This window comes from Heptranchias perlo, chromosome 36 (assembly GCF_035084215.1).
Source record: "Heptranchias perlo isolate sHepPer1 chromosome 36, sHepPer1.hap1, whole genome shotgun sequence".
Lineage (NCBI taxonomy): Eukaryota > Metazoa > Chordata > Chondrichthyes > Hexanchiformes > Hexanchidae > Heptranchias > Heptranchias perlo.
In genome coordinates, this window is record NC_090360.1 from 13,072,836 (window position 1) to 13,094,360 (window position 21,525).

The following is a 21,525-nucleotide window of genomic DNA, read 5'->3' on the forward strand; positions in this document are numbered from 1 at the left end:
TTTAATACAAATGATTTTCTCATGACCAGCAGATTCTATTTCAGATGTCACATGTGAATAAAAGGAATAAATATGAGTTTTCCATATCCCCATATACACACACATCCCTTCCAGTTCTACTTGAAATGCATAGCTCCTTACAGTTCACTGATTTATTTTTTTTTAACTGTTTGTCAGTCTTTAATAGTTGATTGCTCTGAACTTCCAGCCATTAAGGTCATCTATGATCCAGTTGAGAATTGTGTACCCATTGTGACTGCTTACCAGATCCTAAGAATTGCATCCTCTAATCGTGTCTACAAACACTGCCAGGAGCATTGTGCAAATCACCCTAATATTTTGTCTGGAATTGCTTTCCCACAGGTTAGAAAGTTAATGTATGGGATTGACATTTCTTTGAGTGCAATGGGAGGGCATCTGAATATTCACGTAGTGCAAGGTTGTGAACCATGACCAGAGACACAACATCACATAAAAATCTCTGGTATTTATATGTTGCTTATAAAAGTACTTAAGAACGTTGAACACACTTCCTAAAGCAATGTTCTCCAAGCAAACAACATGATGATCTGGATATTGGAATCAAGTCTGTTGTCCTTTGCAAGCTTGCAATCGAGTTCCATCTAAAAAGAAGCCAGTTTAGAGCTGTTCATTTGGCAAGCAAGGACTATGCCCTGGCAGATCTCGGTAAACTAGATCAATCCTTACGATGGTTAGATGGAATTGGTGAATTACATATGCGTATGTGTGCCCACATTCATTTCCTGGTAGCTAATGGTAGAGGCATTTGCATATAGAAACTCAAACAATGAGAGATTTCATAAATATTTAATTCATACCCTAACCTGCTATTTTGCATAAACTATGTAAAGATTTTTTTGATGGTTTTGGGGAATTTGCTATTTTGTGAAAAAAGTAGTTCTCTAAGAATAAGGTAGTTGTACATGGTTACTCTTGACAATGAAGAGCATTCATTGTGATACCATGGGTACAACACAGCGGATGCCAAATGGAAGAGATGCAAAAGTATTTTTTAAATGTACACATTCTTACCTAATAAATCATAGGGATGTAATTTTCCAAATGTCGGTGGATAGGTAAGAACAAGGAACACTTCTACTAAACTGTTCAAACTTATTCAACTGAAAATCTTTGGTAGTTATTAGAGGAGACTTTATCCCATCTCTCTGGGCTGGATTTTGCACCTCCTCCATTTGCGAAAGGACAACTATGACACTCAGTCCCCATTGAAAATATTGAAACAAATTGGAGAAAAAATATGAGGGATACTTCATGGCTAGAAGTGTGACATGTTCAATGCTTCCATTTGGGAGGCTATCTGAGTTTTCTCGTCAACAACAGCAACTTGCATTTATGTAGTGCCTTTAATAGAAAATATCCCAAGAAATTTTATAATGCTGTTGGGGGGAATAAATATGCTACATAAAGGAACAGATACTGAACCTTGAAGGGAAAGTTAGGTGAGATGACTGACCGCTCGGTTGAAAAGATGGGTCTTGAGAAGGTTTTTAAGGGTGGCGAGGCAAAGGGAATTTGAGAGTATAGCTAAGACGGCTGAAGACTCTGCCACCAATGGTGGTGCGAAGGGAGATAAAAGGCCAGAGTTGGAGGATTGAAGCCATGCAGTGATTTTGAAGAGGAGGACAAGGTATTTAAATTTAATGTATTGGGAGACAATGTAGATCAGTGAGGACTAGTATGATAAGCAAGCAGGATGTCGTGCGGGACAGGATGTGGGCAGAATTGAAACTGAGAGGGACAGTGATGGTGCAAAGGGAGCAACTAACAATGTTGACTTCCTTTGATGTCCTCATTCCAAACATCAACGTCAAGATGATATTGACCATGTGAAATATTTTGCCATAACATCATCTGTTGATAACAGTTGTTCAGAGAATTTTTATAGTCTGGAAAATCAGTTGAGGTCACTTTGTAATTACAATGTCACATCCGTGAGCAATGTGATTTTTATTTTTGATGTTACTTTTCCACACACAATATAAGTTATAAGAATGTAATCTGTGATATGAGAAAAGGCAATTCGGCTTAAGTTTAAACCAATCTGTTTATTGGATCGATGTATCAAGCAGGCCCCTCTTGTTCTGAAAGTTTCTAATTTCCAAGTCTGTCCATCATATTATTCTATACTTAATTGATATTCTATGAAAAAGAAGTCAACCAGCAAATACTACAGTAGAAGTGAACTAAACAGGGTAGCAATTATTCTGCAATTTCATAACATTATGCATGTAGTTTCTTATAAACTTCAATTTACTCAGTGGCTTCTTAATTTTGAAAGCATGTCCTCTTGTCCCACATTCCCAATCAATTTAAAATAATTTAGTGATTAAAACTGACATCTCCACTCACCTTCATTTGGCTCAAGAAAGCAATCTTCATTTCCTCTAGCCTGTCATCATACTACAATGATCTTTTCCTAAATCCTTTGTTTCTGTCCTCTGCATCCTTTCTGATGCCACAGAGCTCTTTTGGAAGGCTGATGATCAAAGCCAGGCACAATATTCTGTTGTGATTTCACTAATATATTTTAAAGAGCTACTACCATATCTTTGGACTTGTACTCCATGCTTCTGCCAAAGCAATCTAACATTCTGTTTGCCTTTGATTAATCTCAACCTCTCACTAGTTTTAAAGACTAGGCCTATATCTGCTCACAAGTCATTGTTCTTTACCAAGATACGACCGTTCATCTTGCTGCTATATATATGCTTTACTTTACATTTAGCCATATTAAACATGAAGTGCCAGTTACTTTGTAAAGCCTTTCTAAATCTCTTTTGAAAATGATCCCTTTTTGCCATGCATCTTGTAATCTCTGCCATGTAATTGTGGCATGTAAATTTAGAAATTCAAATTTTTAAACCCCATCTGTATTATCCTGTTAAGTATAATTCGAAGGGCACATACTTCAGAGTAAATGATCATTTCTATCAGCTTGAACAATTATATTCAGTTTCTTGATCTATTCAGTTTTCAGTCAATTTTCCTACTTCACCCCTAATTATGGGAGCTGTCCCTTTCAATGCAGCCCCTCATGAGGCATTTCTTCAAATGATTTTTGAAAGAATATATAATAGATATCTGTCAATATCCACCAACTCCGTCATATTACCACAGTCAATTAAATTTATAAAATACTTGGTTCACTTCATAATTTAATGCTGGCATTTGTAAATCATACTAAACCTAAGTTGTGGATTACAAAAACTTGTGGGTGAATAAATGCAAAACACAAATATATGAAATATAAATACATAGACAATGCCACAAGGAACGTGTGAACAATTGAGGTGATGTCAATGAGACGTACTGAAAGTTTTCTTTTGTACTTATTTAATAAATTACCTGCGATTGATGGGTGTTCACATATTCATTATGCTGAATTGTTGCATTAAAATTAGTTTGAAGGATGGTCCAGTCACACTGCATGTTGGTTTATTGAGAGACACTGTACCACAAACTAGTAGAATGCAATTTTACATATGTGATTTCCATGTGAGAATTCTGATTTTCAGCCAGGCTTATTTGGAGAAGATGTAGAGAGGTGGAGGGGCATTTCCTTTGAGAGAGGCCAAGTCGACCTATACTACACTTGTGCATTTTATAGTGACTAATTAAGCAGGTTAGTTGCTTTACCCCTTCCACTGGAGAATGGTTTGAGGTGTGGGAATGTAAATGATGAGGTGGAAATAACTCAGTACGATATGGAGCAAAGTAACAAAAAAAAATAAAGGTCACTGACATCAAATGGAATTGCAATCTAATAGTGCAATTTGTGAATTCTGCATTTGTAAATCCAATATTCCCCATTTATTTTTCTCCCCCCTCTAATTTTCCTAATTTTAGAAACACTCCTAGTAATAGTGCATATTCTTAGTAGTAATGTTTTGCTTTGCACTTTTCCACAGATCTGCAGACAATGATGAAGGATCTATGACAAAGGACACAGGAAGGGGGTCACCTGGTAGGGGTCAAAAGACTAAAATCTCTACCACACCTTCATCTGGTCATGCTGCGTCTCTGAAGGACTCAAGCAGCAGATTGGCTTTTACAGACCCAACCCTGGCTGGTGCTGCCACCTCCACATTCACAGATAACCAAACAATTAACAGTCTCGTTGATGGCCTAACTAAATTTTTTACACCCTCACCTGATGGCCGAAAGGCACGAGGTGAAATAGTAGACTTTGCAAAGTGCTATTTGCTGAAGAAAAACTGCGCTCTGAAACAATCAGCCACTTCTAACTCCTGCATATGGTCTGCAGGTATCACTCAAAAGTTAATCCCATTCTTTCGACCCCCACTTCCTAATCAAAGCCCCAGTTCGCACAAATCCAGCACTTCCACTAACTCCCCTGAAAGTTCTTTAAGCCAATCAAGCATACCCTCTCTTAGCAGCATTCCTAACAGTAGCCATCCAAAGGGACTCTTTGATGGACTATCTCATATTTATACCATTCAGAGAGAGTCTCGTAAAAAGGGACATCCCAGTTATGCAGCACCTAGGCGTTTGCGGCATAAGCCTGAGTTGCCTCCCACGCCAAAAGCCTATCCTCATTTCCGAAAAAAGAAAGGTGTTGCAAGTAGCTTTAAGCTCCCTGCCTTTTCCCATGGATGGAGGGCTTCCAGGGCATGCTCATTGAAATCAGTTGCTCACTTCGGACAAAGTTTTTTCCTTATAAAGCACAAGATATTGGGCAGATTAAAATATAGAGTGACCCCTCAAATGGGGACCCCCTCACCAGGGATGGGGAGCTTGGCACACGGAAGGATTAAACGTGATCGGGACGATGGTAAGCAAAGGTCCAAACCAACCTGCGTCCTGTCCAGTAAAAGTTTCCTCTATTTTGTCACGTCGTTCTTGGCTTCTCTTGTTCCTTCTTCACTTTTGTAGGAAAGTAAACAAACAAAACATCTTGTCCCTTTTTCTGATACTAACTAAATATCTTAACATTGTTTTTCAAATAAACTTGCATCACAGATCAAACATCTTGTTTAATTTGCATCTGTTGTAGTACTAGGAATCCCAAATGCCTGCATAGCACTGCTTACAGCTTTGTAGTATCGCATGACCATCCAACTTCCCACACTACTCCTCTCACTCTCTTCCAGACCTTTCCAAACAGTGGCTCAGCCATTTTGATTGATTCTTCCATTGTTTTCAATGAGAAGTGGCAGATGTGTTAACTGTAGACCTTTCTATTCTGCATTTTATCCAAGTTTTTTCCTCTGCTGTATTTCTTTGCATAAAGTAATTTTGGCAACAAATCAAATGCTGCTGTTGAATTACTTTGTGCTACAACCTGCCTTCATTGCATGTCTTGGTTACTTCTTGTGTCATTATTAGTATTTAGAATTGTTAGATGAAGAATGCTAATTTATCTCACATGAGTAATAAAAGCACCAGGAGACATTGTGTGCTTTTTATGGAACTGTTAATAGAGCATGTAATTAAATTCACGTGATGGTGAGTTTTGTACATGTACATTTTGAGTCATGTACATGAACATTTTTCCTCTGCTGCTTTGGTGAACTGCAGACAATGAAGAAATAAAAAAGATCAAAAAAGAAAGTGCAGATGAAGGTGTAGGCTGCCACCAGGACAATGTAACGGAGGAGGACTTGAAGATGTTCAAGCAAGCACGGGATCTGTCACTCCAGGTGAGACATTTTATTTGACCAGTGAAACAAATTCTAGATGTGTGACCTGTGTTACAATTCACACATATGCATTCATGTAGTCTGTAAGTCTTAAAATTAGTTACATAATGAATAAATACAGCATAGACAAAATTTAACTGCATCTTACCTATTGTCAAAAAATCCTGTTACATACATCTTTGCTGTTTAGCTGATGATGCATACATCACAATGCTTAGTACAAGAAAGTCACAGTCAGCAAACCATGCAAAAAAGAATAAGTTTAACAGTTTAAAAAAAAAACTTCCATGTATTTAATATACCTGTATGTATAGGTATAGAAAAATAATAGTCTTCAATTTGGCGTTTAAAACCAGGATAACATAGCGAGCAATTTGTTACAAAAGATTAGTACAGTAAGGGGCTTAAACATGCTTCTACCTTTGGTGATCATTTTAATGGGTTATCATTGTCTTTACGATTGGAAAACCTAGGCCTATGTATAAATTAGCAAAAATAAAGCACTATTTACCATTTTCACGAACCTATCTTTGAGTGTAATGAATCAGTTTGAACGTAGTTCCATTTGAATGGATGGCATGCTCCTATGATTATATTGTGTTCTTAAAATGTTGCATATGTGACATACTAAAATTATATTTAGTTTTAATTCACCAAAAGGTTGTCGAAAATTGTGTACCTCAGTATACAAGGTTGAAATGCATTTGTGATTCGAATAACTTTCTGAACTATTCAAATTTTGTCTGTGGGGTATGTGGTGTCTTTTGACCTCACATATGTTGTAGCCTCAAAGGCTACATTTTATTCTCTTTGTTCCTATTCAGTGGAACCTTCAGATTGTGTATACTTTGCCATCCAAGTATGCTGTATTAGTGTACATTCGCATTTAAATGGATGATGAGGACAGAAACGGGACATAAAATGAAATAGAAAAGAAAAACAACTTTGAAGAAATATTGATGTAATGTCGGATTTTTTTTTAAAAATAATAGAAGGAATTGAAGAACTAACTTGTGCCATTTTTACATTTGGGCTTGGTGTGAATGGTTTAAGTGCACTTTTCTGTTAAATTCAGATCAGTTGTGGCCAGCTTAGATGGATGCTTCAATCCTGAAAGGCTCTCTTCTGATATATATCATGAAAATTGCTAGAAAGTTTTATTATGTGCAGATTATGATTGATTGATTCATTCTTCATTTGAATTCTCCACACAGTATCCATATAGTCCAGAATCAAGTTTATCTATGGAGAAACCAGACAGAGTGCTCTTTAAAATTATTTTTTTCCAAACTTAGATGATAAGCATCTGACTCTTCTTGTTATGCTGATACTGCATTAATCTTACTTAAATTGTGTTGCTGGTCATTATAAAGTTTTAAAAAGTTCAAGAACTAGAAAAAATCAGTAACAGTGTAAAATTTACCAAAAAAACTTAATATGTCCACTATGGTTGAATTTGGATAAGGAAGGATTTCAAATCATTATATTAATTTTGGTTATAATTGGGCTGAACTGGTATCTTTGCTGCACAGGCCTCGGCCATGACAAGAAGTGTGTATACTGTCATCACTGAAGACATACCAAAGGAAGCAGCAAGGCTCCTGTGACGAGTCAGCAAATTTATCCAGAGTAGCTGGGTTGTAAGGACGAGGAAGGCCCTGGATTTGATCTTAGTCTGTGCTGAGTTAACTGATCCCAGCAGGGAATGGGTGGGTTGTTATAATTAGCCTCAGATCCTGGGTGAGAGAGGGAAAAATCAGCTATCGCTCTCACTGGGGTGGACATTAGGTGAGAATGGGATTGAGTTTGGCTATGATAGCTAAATGGGCAAATAGTAGGTAACACTCATTGGTGAAGGCTTACACGTGGGTGAGGTATCTGACACTGACCATCACTGTGGAATTGAATCCCAGCAAGGTGTGAAGAGGAGAGGAGAAAATTGGCGGGGAAATATAATATATATATCCCTTTTTATATAAAAAGAAGTTGGGAGAAAATATAGAGTAAAGTGCATCTTTCTCCCATTGGCTCCAAGAAAGAAAAAAGAGAAATGCAGGTGCCTAGATCCTAAATTGGGAGGAAAAATATGTTGTATATTTGCAATATTGTTGTCTCCATTAATACTACCTTCAGACCTTGATCTCCCATTTATCATGTTGGTGTTGATGCAGCAACTGTTTGTTGGTAACTCTAGAGCGAAAGGACTTAGAGTATGATGCTCTTAACTCTTGACAACTTCGAAGAAGACGAGATTATCTGGCTAGGGTCTATTATTAGAGCAAGTGACAAAGGTGCTCAGAGTCCCCCTACTCTTATATTTCTGACCCAAGAATAATCCATTCTGAAAAATACTGAGGGTTTTTACCTCATACAACGCTTGCTGCATATTACATTTCATAACTACAAGACAAATCTTTTCACTATTCAAAAACAACCATCTTCACGCACGGCCTTTGTGACTTCATTTGCAATTGCTGACTATACTCCTCAGATCAGTGTCACAGTAATTATAACCTATCCAAATTATCAGCCATGGAAGCTAGCCATTTTTAAATTAATTTTTTGTGCTCATTGATAAAATATTGCAAAATCTAAGAGAACTTTGCTTTCGGACCTTGTTACTTCTGACTGACTAGCATTGTTTGCACTGTCATCCAGCTCTCAGGTCAACTAGTTAGCTTTTGTCCCATAAGAAACACAGTTTTTACTAGTTAAAGAGATGAGGGTATTTGCATCACCTTGATGCAGACATTGCAACTTTCTGCATTATATACTGGTATCAACAGGACAAATGAGATTGATGTACTGTGGGTGCCTGACAGGTCCTCTCAACGCAAGTACTATAAGTGACCTAGCAAATTATTTTCATTTTGTTATTGCAAACTAAAGAAAGTGATGAAAGGCCTGCGTTTCAGAGGTCATTTGAATAGATGTCTTGTCAGATCAATGAGGAGGACTACGAGCTCTTCACAGCCGAGAGTTGCATTTAATGCCAAAGACACAGCAGCCACATTGTTAGCATGTTGAGTGCCAATAGGGCTTCATTAATAAGTGTGGCCCATCATACACAGAAAGGGTAGCATGCTTTTTTGAGCACAAGGGTAGCATGATTTTTTGAGCACAAGGTAGTCATGCTATCTGAATTCAGAGAGGTTTGATGGGCCACAAACACAGTTGCAAGGAACTCAACCCCAATCTCCATTCATTTGCAGTAGTGAGCTGGTGAGGACTAGTGAGTTTATTCTATTCATTTTTTCCAACTCCTAAAGCTGGAGCTTTCAGTAGAATTAGAGCCATATCGGCGTAAAGCCAATCCCTGCATAGGTACAATAAGAATTATGACCATTTCAGTTCACCAGTTCACTATGGCTAATCAGTTTCTCGGGGTACGATACAAGTAAATCATTTGTTGAAAGTTGTGGAATAAGTTGGCGAAGATCAAGCCTACCACTTTTTTGGTAACTGTAGAGAAATTGCTTGCCTGGAGCTGACCTTGGAATGGTGGGATGCAAGTTCTTCCCCGTGAATCCCTGCTTAATGAGTTAAGCAATACCTGTGATGTCATTGTGGGAGGCACTTGGTAGAGGCTAGGTATTTCTTCACCAGGCGATGGGGTGAAAAGAGAAAGTCACCACATGTGTTTTTCACAAAGTTTCCAGCTAATTTTAGAATGATATAGGCAGGTACCTGGACACTCATTTTGTGAGCCATAGATAACGTAGAGAAATCCAAAAAAGGGGGTGAATAACAATTAAAAAGGGAGGGGATCTTACTCTGGCTTGCATCCAAAACAAATCTATTTGGATAGTAACACAAGTGCTGTTGGCTTACACGGTTGCACAGGTTAAAAGTGCACTTTGGATGAGACCTTCATGTGGGACTTGTGAAATTAAAAAAAGGAACAAGTGATAATGTGCTGCTAGTACTCACATTTAAGAGTAGCCATATAAACCAAGAGTATTTATAAAAAGCATGCCAGTATTGGTAGCCCATATTTGGACAATTTGCGCCTTTGGGGACCCTAGTAGAATAGGTCTCATTAGATCCATTTATGATGTGGAGATGCCGGTGATGGACTGGGGTGGACAAATGTAAGGAATCTTACAACACCAGGTTATAGTCCAACAAATTTATTTTAAAATCACAAGCTTTCGGAGATTATCCCCTTCGTCAGGTCATTCACCTGACGAAGGGGATAATCTCCGAAAGCTTGTGATTTTAAAATAAATTTGTTGGACTATAACCTGGTGTTGTAAGATTCCTTACATCGATCCATTTAGGCAGTTGAGTCACCAAACGAATTTGGAGAAGAACCAGTTGTTTTGTGCTCGGGCTTTGATATTTATTGGAGGCTGTTTATAGACATCTTCAGTACTGTTTTATTCATGGTAGAATAGTTTGAGAACATTGTGGTCTGGGCCTTTCATCAGAGATGGGATATTTAGGTAACATTATTTCTGCTGTCTTGTTAGCATAAGACAGTATTTATTTGCATTGCCTCTTTACTAATCATCTGTATTCTCCAACCCTAGGTGGATCGTGCCTTACAGCCACAGTCAGTTAGGGGGACGGGGTGGGGGGCAACTCACCTATATTCAAAAGAATTATGATGGTTGACCTCCATGATCCCTTGTTCTTAATTTGTGTACCAGTCTTTGATGTTTCCTCAGCAGTCATGGGTCTTGTTTTTCGCCACACCTGTCCTGCTGTTCTTTTACGTTATTTCCTTCACTGTGAAGAAGAGAAGTTAGGGAGAGAACTACAATATGTATTTGCTCCAAAGCAATTATCTATAGAAGACAATTTTTTATCTTCCACCAGTGCCAGAAAGTTATCGAAATGGTAGATGGATATTTTTGTATTCACCTTAATGCACCTTATTTTTCAAGATTTGGAGCAGGGGTTTGCTAAACCGGTCTTTAATGCATGAATTGACCTCTGAGGTTCACAACATAAGAACATAAGAAATAGGAGCAGGAGTAGGCAATACAGCTTCTCGAGCCTGCTCTGCCATTCAATAAGATCATGGCTGACCTTTGGCCTCAACTCCACTTTCCTGCCCGATCCCCATATCCCTTGATTCTCTTTGAGTTCAAAAATCTGTCTATCTCAGTCTTGAACATATTCAACGACTCAGCATCCACAGCCCTCTAGGGTAGAGAATTCCGAAGATTCACAACCCTCTGAGTGAAGAAATTCCTCCTCATCTCAGTCTTGAATGGCCGACCTCTTTTCCTGAGACTATTCCCCCTAGTTCTAGACTCGCCAGCCAGGGGAAACAACATCAGTATCTACCCGCCAAGCCCCCTCAGAATCTTATGCTTCAGTATGATCACCTCTCATTCTTCTAAACTCCAGAGAGTCTAGGCCCATTCAACTTAATCTCTCTTCATAGGACAACCCTCTCATCTGAGGAATCAATCTAGTGAATGTTTGTTGCACTGCCTCCAAGGCAAGTATATCCTTCCTTAGGTAAGGAGACCATAACTGTACACAGTACTCCAGGTGTGGTCTCACCAAAGCCCTGTACAATTGTAGCAAGATTTCCTTACTCTTGTACTCCAATCCCCTTGCAATAAAAGCCAACATGCCATTTGCCTTCCTAATTGCTTGCTTGTACCTGCATGCTAACTTTCTTGTATGAGGACACCCAGATCTCTCCAAACACGATGTGGAGATGCCGGTGATGGACTGGGGTTGACAATTGTAAACAATTTTACAACACCAAGTTATAGTCCAGCAATTTTATTTTAAATTCACAAGCATTCGGAGGCTTCCCCCTTCGTCGTGACGAAGGGGGAAGCCTCCGAAAGCTTGTGAATTTAAAATAAAATTGCTGGACTATAACTTGGTGTTGTAAAATTGTCTCCAAACACCAACATTTAATACCATTGACATGGTAATTTCTCCCATCTGATGCACAAGCCACCAGACATAATTGCACAAACCCTAGGATCATCTGACCGTGGGACATCAACAATGAGATTTCAAGCACCTCATCTTCTAGAGGTGGTAGACTTTCACAGGCATTTTACAAAGCATGCGTGAAGCACAGGACTGACCTGATCCTTCTATATTAAAGGGAAGTCTGAACTTAGGACTGAATTCTTCCATCGTAATGCGTAAAACTGTTAAACAAATTCAAAATCCAAATGGCTCCAGCAATATGTATAAACTCTGTCTCAAACAGAACAGAGAATGCTATACACAGCCATTCCCTCACCTATCAGTGTAGATGCCAACTGAAGACATGTATGACGAATAACCTGATATGACTAGAACTAGCTGCACCTCCAGCCAAGCTGTTCTAGTACAGCTACAACACTGGCATCTACCCGACAATGTGGAAAATTGCCCAGGTATGTCCTGTCCACAAAAAGCAGGACAAATCCAATCCGGCCAATTACTGCCCCATCAGTCTACTCTCAATCATCAGCAAAGTGATGGAAGGTGTCATCGACAGTGCTATCAAGCGGCACTTACTCACCAATAACCTGCACACCGATGCTCAGTTTGGATTCCGCCAGGACCACTAGGCGCCAGACCTCATTACAGCCTTGGTCCAAACATGGACAAAAGAGCTGAATTCCAGAGGTGAGGTGAGAGTGACTGCCCTTGACATCAAGGCAGCATTTGACCGATTGTGGCACCAAGGAGCCCTAGTAAAATTGAAGTCACTGGGAATCAGGGAAAAACTCTCCAGTGGCTGGAGTCATACCTAGCACAAAGGAAGATGGTAGTGGTTGTTGGATGCCAATCATCTCAGCCCCAGGGCATTGCTGCAGGAGTTCCTCAGGGCAGTGTCCTAGGCCCAACCATCTTCAGCTGCTTCATCAATGACCTTCCCTTCATCATAAGGTCAGAAATGGGGATGTTCGCTGACGATTGCACAGTGTTCAGTTCCATTCGCACCCCCTCAAATAATGAAGCAGTCCGAGTCCGCATGCAGCAAGACCTGGACAACATCCAGGCTTGGGCTCGTAAGTGGCAAGTAACGTTCGTGCCAGGCAATGACCATCTCCAACAAGAGAGAGTCTAACCACCTCCCCTTGACATTCAGCGGCATTACCATCGCCGAATCCCCCACCATCAACATCCTGGGGGTCACCATTGACCAGAAACTTAACTGGACCAGCCATATAAATACTGTGGCTACAAGAGCAGGTCAGAGGCTGGTTATTCTGCGGCGAGTGACTCACCTCCTGACTCCCCAAAGCCTTTCCACCATCTACAAGGCACAAGTCAGGATTGTGATGGAATACTCTCCACTTGCCTGGATGAGTGCAGCTCCAACAACACTCAAGAAGCTCGACACCATCCAGGACAAAGCAGCCCGCTTGATTGGCACCCCATCCACCATCCTAAACATTCACTCCCTTCACCACCGGCGCACTGTGGCTGCAGTGTGTACCATCCACAGGATGCACTGCAGCAACTCGCCAAGGCTTCTTCGACAGCACCTCCCAAACCCGCGACCTCTACCACCTAGAAGGACAAGAGCAGCAGGCATATGGGAACAACACCACCTGCATGTTCCCCTCCAAGTCACACACCATCCCGACTTGGAAATATATTGCCGTTCCTTCATCGTCGCTGGATCAAAATCCTGGAACTCCCTTCCTAACAGCACTGTGAGAGAACCGTCACCACACGGACTGCAGCGGTTCAAGAAGGCAGCTCACCACCACCTTCTCAAGGGCAATTAGGGATGGGCAATAAATGCCGGCCTCGCCAGTGATGCCCACATCCCATGAACGAATAAAAAAAAAGACACTAGTTCAAAGGTGGTAAAGTTTTTCCTGGGAACTTGGTTAAGTATTAATTAGAACACCCTTCTGCAGAATTGGTAATTTTTTTTAGTAGCTGTAATCCCTGAATAGAAAAGTACTACAAATAGATTTCACTAACCCAATGCTACATGGCATTATTTTCCTATTGTTTTTCTCCCCTTTGTCCCAAAGCAATGATTCATAGTGGTACAGGTCCTGGGTTGCTAGTAGCCCTTTGGTACGCCAACCAAATCATTGTCCTTCATTTGCGAGTCTGGATAGCGTATTTGACTGTAAGGACCATTACAGCTCAACTTGATTCTGTCCTATCCTGACATCCACGTGCACACAATTTCCAGTAAAAGTCCGAGAGGTCACCTAGAATGGGACCTCTAAAATTTTCTCTTCTGAGCTTGGGCAGAGCGAAGCCAATTGTTGTACACCCACCACTACTCTAGGCGAGATCAACCAACTTCTTACAAAAAAAAACATAAAGCATGGAGCTGAGAAAAATGCATTTGGCCTGATAGAACATGTAGAATCACCTCGACCATGGACTCTTCTCAATGCAGCTAATCCTCTGAACAAAGGTTCTACAAAGTTTTTCTCTGCCCCAAAGATACATGATTTGAAATTCCAGAATACCTATTTAGCTGTAAATTCTTGGTGTGTCATTTTCATTTTCCCAACAACTTGATGCAGTATTCAATTTCTTCTTCTGTACTAAGGCTTATAATCTGCCATCCTATTACTAACTAATTATTTGACCAGCTCTTCTTTAAAGGTATTACTTAACAGCATGAGCTGCTTCGCCTAGAAATACATTCTACGCATCCACAACTCTGTTTTGGGGTCCTTCTCACCTCAGGTTTTGCTGAGGCTTCTTAAATTTAAATTCCTTCCCTCTGGTTGTGAACTCATAGTGCAAGTTAAATACCCTAGTTTGCATCAGTGGTATTCATTCCTCTCTGCATTTTAAATATCTGGTTCATGGGCTATATTATATCCATTCACAATTAACTTTTCTCAACTCTTGTGTCATCAAAAGTACTCCAGGGAGTCAGATGGGAGAAGACTGATTCTAATAGCTCCATGCTGGCCCCACAGACCTCTGCTGTCAAATCTAATAGAAAGTTGAGGAATTAAACCAATTTCTCTGTGATGCAAGAGAGAAGAACTTCTTCTTAAAGGATATAGTACTATGCAGAGATGTGGATTAACTGACAACCTAGCTGTAAAAAAGGGGGATGGGAATTAAAATAATTAGATATTTACAGAGATGGTGAGCCAGCTTAAGTTTGAAGAATTTTTCTTTTCAGTTTAGAGAAGGGTAAATATAAATACAGTGTACTAAGGACAAGAAATATATCTAAACAAAGTAATACGTATTTAACTTGCTATAGTAGAGGGTTCAGGAAAGTCTGTATTGTAAGCATTTTTGTGTGAATAGATATGATTACATTTTTAGCAGATATTGGTGCTTCACATTAATCTTTCCAGGTTCTTCAGCATCATCTCGTTAAGTTGGTTAGTGAGCAATCTATTTGTTGACCAATGGAATCCTAATATTGCCCTCAGAGTTTTTGAAAAAGGGGTAGAAGTAACAGCATGCTTCTTCAACTGTGGAAACTCAGTGCTTTTCTCATCAAACTATCTTCTCAAATAGGTGAATTTGTTGGCCAAATATCCTTGCCTTCAGACTCTTCCTACACTAATTTTATTCTCCCATAGATAAAGATGTGTTCTGGGTAAGGAGTTAGCTGAGTACCCTAATTTTGCTCTCTCTTTTCATTGGTTTCTAACCACCAATGGTGTAAGAACATAAAGGATTAGTGAAGACACAGTTCAGATGGAGGGTGTTTCTCAGAGTATTCCTGTTTACTAATTATATGAGCTCCATCCCTTCAATCCTACCGGCTAGCTTTCGTTATTTTTCCATTTTTTCTTTCTGAATAGGTCACTAAAGTCTAGTTACTTCATAAGTACTCCTGACTGGTCTGCAAACTTGGGTACAGAGGTTTACTATAGGTTCAATGGCACCATTTTTTCAGTATTCATAAGTTACCTCCTACTTCTGTTTATAGAGCATCATCCACCTAGGGTATAAGAATATAAATAATTAGTGAAGAGGAATACTCTGAAAACAGCTTTAAAGGTAGGTAAACATTCCTCCAAGGTGTGTTGGAGCATACCAGGAAGTTATATCAACTCTTTCTAACGTCTCCCAAAGGTTGTTATCAAATGGGAATCATAGCAGCTTTTTCAGTTATGGATAGAATGAGATAGATTGATATTCGCATCTCTGGAGGAAAATTGACCTCATCTGCACTCTGTGATAGATATGTACAATTGTGGGGTTTACTATGAATACTTGTTCTCAAGACATCGTGGTCTGTTCATTGTTAGAGTGGCATCGAAGTCTTTTTGAATTTAAGACACTGCCCGCGATGTTATAACATTTGAAATCTGAAATCAAGTGAGGTACAAAAACAAGAATGAACAAAAGTCTTCAATGACGTGTTGGGATGCTGTTTATGTGTGGAAGTCAGCCAGTAGATTTGCCAGCCTCCTATTTGCTAGGAAAGATCATACTGGCATGTTTTCATATTAGGAATATAAAGTAACCATTGGAAGCAATCTCCCCAGCAAGCATTTAAAGGCACAATCTGAAAATGGGACAACTTTAATTAGAGATTTCCTCACAGTGCTAGGTACTAACATCATAATCATGGAAACAAAACTCTTTCAGGTGGAGAGTAACTATATGCATTCTCTCCCTCATTCATTTCATTCCAGTGTTCTTTCAGGAAAAGAAGAGAGGCAGTTCTGGTCACCCCAGTCACAATCCTAATTTTTATATTTCCATGAAGACAAAATCCTTAGCAAGCCAATTGGGTCTTTCTGACCTTTTCTGGAGGAAATTCTACCATCTGACCCTGTCCCATTCAAGCTTGAAAACTATGGCTGTTAAATTAGAGAGTAGGGTATTTAAGATGAGTTGGTAGGCATAGTTATAGCCTCAAGAAGCCCCAGAATATATGTTTCTTGCCTGAGTTGAAGGGGTTTTCCTTGGGCTGTAGGAGCGTGACGTAGAGCGCATTAAATGTGTAAATTTTTCGTTGTCTGCTTTGTATGTTTTTAATTTACTAGTTAATTTGAACTCAACCATCGAGGCTTGCTTGGTAATAAGCTCAACTTTTTATTTGCCCATTCAGATTATTTTGATCAAAGCACCAAGGATGTCACATTTAATGAATGAGTTATGTCAGTACCCTCTCACAATGCAATAGCCCCACAGTTGAAGTTTAATCTTTGATGCAGCAGTATTAAGCCAGTAGTTTTTTTTCCCCCAGTGTCCAGCAGCTTCAGGTCAGCTCCTGGGCCATTCCTAAGTGCAAGGCCCTATTGAAATGAACATGCATTCTCCATATCTAAGGCTGAAATAGCTCATTGCCATGAGGCAACGTATTCATTGATAATTTGTAAGAGCTGACATGTTTATTGACTATCTGAATTTCCATTCACTCCATCTCCTCACCATAAAAATAGTGGCTGCTCTGTTGTTAATCATTTGAGGATTTCTTCCATCACCAGTTTAAACTTCTCCAGCTGCTTTGGATTTCAGTAATTGGAGGGAAAGAACTTATAAAGAGCCTTATCACGCTCTCGGGACATCCCAAAGTGCTTCATATCCAATGAATTATTTTTGAAATGTCTCTGTTATGTAGGTAAACTCAGCAGCCAATTTGTGTACAGGGAGTGAGATGAATGACCAGTTTATTGGATTTTAGTGGTGTTGGTTGAGGAAGGAAGGCAAAGACACTGGGAAAATCCTTGCTGTTCTTTGAATAGTGCTACATGATTTTTTTTATATCCACCTGAACAGGCAGACTTGTTTAAATATCTTGGTTTAATGTGTCATTTGAAAGATGTAATTCTCGCAATGCAACAGATTATGTGCTGAAGTCTTGGAGTTGGGCTTGAGCCATAGCTTTCTGACTCAGCGACAAGAGTGCTACCAACTGAGCAAAACCAGACAGGAAACAAAAAGTCAATTCAGTCAATGATTGGTTAGTGTTAGGAGTGTACATGTTGATAATGTTTGTTAGACTTATGTCCAGTTTAATTGTTGCTTCTGCCACATTATGTTAAAGGACATGAAAGGAGATGTCTGTACATGGGAGCGTTTCCAAGTGAGACTTATACTACAAGTTGTAGCTGAGTGCTTCTTCTCAATTGAGTTTCTGAGCACTGAGTTCTATCCCTCCTGTGTTTGGCTAGAAATTTTTAAATAAGTAATTTTACAAGGCTTTTAGTTTCTCTGCAATTCGAGAAAACAGCCTCTGGATGAATTGTTGACCTGTGAAATAAAACTTTCAGACTGTACGTTATACTAACAGTAATTACAACTTCACAGTTACAACACACTTCCAAGATGTAGCATGTAAGGTCCATTTACATTTAATGTGCTGAGCCAGTACCCTGTTCACAGACTGTAGTCTGTGTCTTTAGCCTTCTACATGCCTTGAACCAGTGGCTCTTAATGGGTGCCAATTCGAAAATAAATATAACCCATAAAAGGCAAAAACAAATAGAGAATCTGATCATGAGAAATATGATACTGATGAATAAGCATATCCTATACCAGCATGGTGGGTCTGTTGAATCAGTCCAAATTTGTATATCTTCTTAAGCACAGTTCATTATGTTAAACCAGTATGAGGTAAAACCCTCTGTAACCTTAAAAGCATTTTAATTTTATAATGTTCTAGAAATACATTGGCCTTCAAACCAAAGTTTTTAACTTTAAAAAAAATTAAACGGGGCAGAGTGAACTACTGGGGAAAAAATTAACCCTCTTTCATTCACTCTGTAAAATTAGGACTAGCAGTCCTCCACAGAGGAGGGAGATTGAATCACATAGTTACACTGTACCTTAAGAAATTCACATAATTGACCTACCATTTTGGGTTAGGTGACATTCTCTAACTCTGCCCCATATACAGGTATATTTATGCTATGTTAACAGTATTTCTGAAACATAGAAGTGCTGTCTGTAATATACAGTTCTTTTATCCTGCAAAGACATTTCAAAAGTTTGAACTTGCTTGATTTTCAACAACATTTTTGTTTGCAAAATCATTTGCGCCATTTTGACCAATAATGTGTTCACTCAAAGTTAGCTTCCATTTCCAAGATGTACACTGAATGTTATAGATAACAACGTGCATTTATATGGTGCAGACCCTCCTAATGATCAGTGTCCACAGTAGTTGCTTATGTTATCTGCAGACATTGTATGATTTTCATATAAAGCTTGCTCCAAACTCAGCAAAAGGGCTATAGCAAACTACTTTTACTTGCTGGATAGCTATCTATTCACAAGAACTTCTGAGCAAAATTCTCAAACTTGAAAGAGTAGAATATTTGATACATACCTTCAGCTCCAGATTAGAAAAGGAAATCTGGTTTACCTAATAGATGGAGATTATTGCAAGATGGCTGCACTGTACACTCAATGTACTATGCTCGTATGACCAGGGAGAAGGCCAGGTTGTCCTTCAGGGTTCGAACTATCTCCTCCAATATTAGCCAGAAACCTCCCCACCCAATCTCGAGGTTCCTGGTCGTTTGTGGATGTTGAACTACTTTCAGGGAGTGAGGAATGCAATTTCTATTGTGGGTAATCTAAAATGTAGTAGTTTGATGAGAATAATAATGCAAGCAAGTGTGTGCTTGGATAGCAGGCCTAGAATCAGTGCGAATAGAACAAAGTAAGTCCTCAAACAACAGCAGTAAAATCGTCTTGCGACTGATATATTTTAAAATAATGAGGGGATAAATGGTAGCGAAATGGGAAATTATTTAATATGAGTCATTTAAAGCAGACAGTTTTGCTTAGCAAAATTAGTCCTCTCTTCCCAAGGGAAACACATGCTGCTCTCTTTCATTGATATTTGCTTGAACAAGATAAAACCTTGCTGGCTGAGGTTTTTTTTAACCTATCCAACTCCAGTGAAATGCTGGCCACCACCTGCACTGGTTGATTTGCTTTGTCTGAAAGTGAAATGATGTGCTTCAGAGTCTAATGCACTTACTGTGGAGTGAAGAAGACTCAAGGTTTTAATTACAAGGACTCGACTTACTGGTTATTGAAGACTCATTTAAAACTTAAGGAAAAGCCCCCGTCTTTCATTGGATTTTCATCGTAAAGCCTTGTTTAATCCAGGTGCTGTGGCCCTTGCATATTACAGCACTCCTCTCCTGTGACACACAAAATTTCAATCTTACCCTGAAATATCAAGAATCTTGTTTTGCGAATGTATAACTACGAGAAACTGCTCTGACTCTTTGAAACCACCCGATTTCATTGCCAATATGCAGGCGATTAGGATCCAGTAAAACTGGCAGTAATTGCTGAAGGAATGATCTCTTCCTTTCCATTCGTGCTCTCTGGAAATCATTAAAATCATGTTTATTCCTGCATGACCTGTTCTCCAGGTCATAATTCCTTGCTTTATTTTTTTTTAAATTTTTGTTTGTGGAACCCCAACTCAAATGAGCACTGATTTAATTTCCCCTTTGTTTTCGGCCTTAGCCCTCTCCACAGATGCCAGGTGAGACAAGAGATTAGTGAGGCTGAGCTACAGGGAATCAGTGCTTGAGGTAAGGATTAGTGTATTACCCAAATTGCTTTTTGGTTCAATACTTTGCAGAGGGATTTCATTTGGAGTCTGAGTCATCTTGAGTTGGTCAAATTGATTTAATTCTTTAATTATTTGCCTTTTATAATTTATATATATCTTGAGATTAACTTTTGGCCCTGTCAAGGTGAGAGATGTCAATGCTGGAGAATGGAACATTTCTCCACATTTAGCATCCAGTGTCAACAGCAAGCACTCATAGGTAAGACACAGGAATACCAGAAGCAGAATAAATCACCCCTTACTGTGCCCCACAATGCTCCTCAACTGCAGTCTCAGAACAGTGGCCTGTGCTTTATCAGTGTGTTGTCGCCATTCCTCACACCAGTGACCCTTATGGCTTCACTGAGTGAGGTTTTCAATTTCAATTTTTGGTTTTGTGGGTCTACACCCAGCACGGCCTGGGTGGATACAGCCAGCAAGGTATAGAGAGGTGAATTTCTTCCCATAAGTCTAAGCTGGATTCAAAGCTAGGTCCTAAAAAATAAAAGGACAGTGTCCTAACCCATTGTGCCTCAGAGTCTCCCAATTATTTGTATTTTATGCCTGACAAACTAGTTGATTGTCTCAATTTCTCAATGAGAAGATCCTCAACCAGCTTTAATTTTAAAATCTATAGATAGTTTATCAGCAGTATTGCACTCAGAAAATCAAATGCATTTCATTTTAATTGGTCCTCTAATGATTGTCCAGTTTTACATCAGCTCAAATGGGTAAACATGAGCTTGTAATCAAACATAACCTGACATTCCTGACCTGTTGCTTTGGCCAGGCACTGGCAATTGATCCTACAAATAGTTAAAGATAGAACAACACCCTAATTCACACTTAACTTTCTCAGTTCAAACAACTAAGGAGTTTATTTCTGAAGTGCTTTGTTTAAAAGACTCCTGAATCTATCCTTCAAATATTGTGAAAATTATGTTCATTCCCCCTTGTTTAATGTGCATTGTCCCATAGGATAATGCCATAAGTTGAATAGATGCTAATGCAAGGAATATTCCTAAGGCTCAAACCACAATATCAGCAATGGAACAGTCTGTTTATTACACCCCTGCTGTAAATACACATTTGGCAATGAAACATTAGGTGTCTAATTAGGGTTGTACACTGAGCATTATAATTTTCGTAGTGTCTGTTACTTGTCAGAGTTCAAAGAGTTTCTATTTGTATATTGGTTATCCACCGTAAAGTAGCATCTGAATCCTGGGGAATGTCAGAATGTGAATGTTAGGTTGTCCTAGGTTTTGACGATTTAAGTGGAAATAGTAAAAAGGTTTTATGGTATACCAATAGCTTTCATTCTGCCGATCTGTTTCTATCCCACAAAGTATTCCTGTTTGCTCCACA

At 39.2% G+C, this 21,525-nt stretch overlaps 1 protein-coding gene across 1 annotated transcript in view; it reads left to right on the top strand.

The window, feature by feature from the left end:
• kat6b (K(lysine) acetyltransferase 6B) overlaps positions 1–21,525 on the top strand; it is a 212,973-nt gene that overhangs the window by 131,017 nt on the left and 60,431 nt on the right. Inside the window, exons 7-8 of the mRNA XM_067972576.1 lie at positions 3,951–4,006; positions 5,581–5,702. Of these exons, the coding sequence (XP_067828677.1) occupies positions 3,951–4,006; positions 5,581–5,702 (178 nt within the window). The remainder of the gene's footprint in view (positions 1–3,950; positions 4,007–5,580; positions 5,703–21,525) is intronic.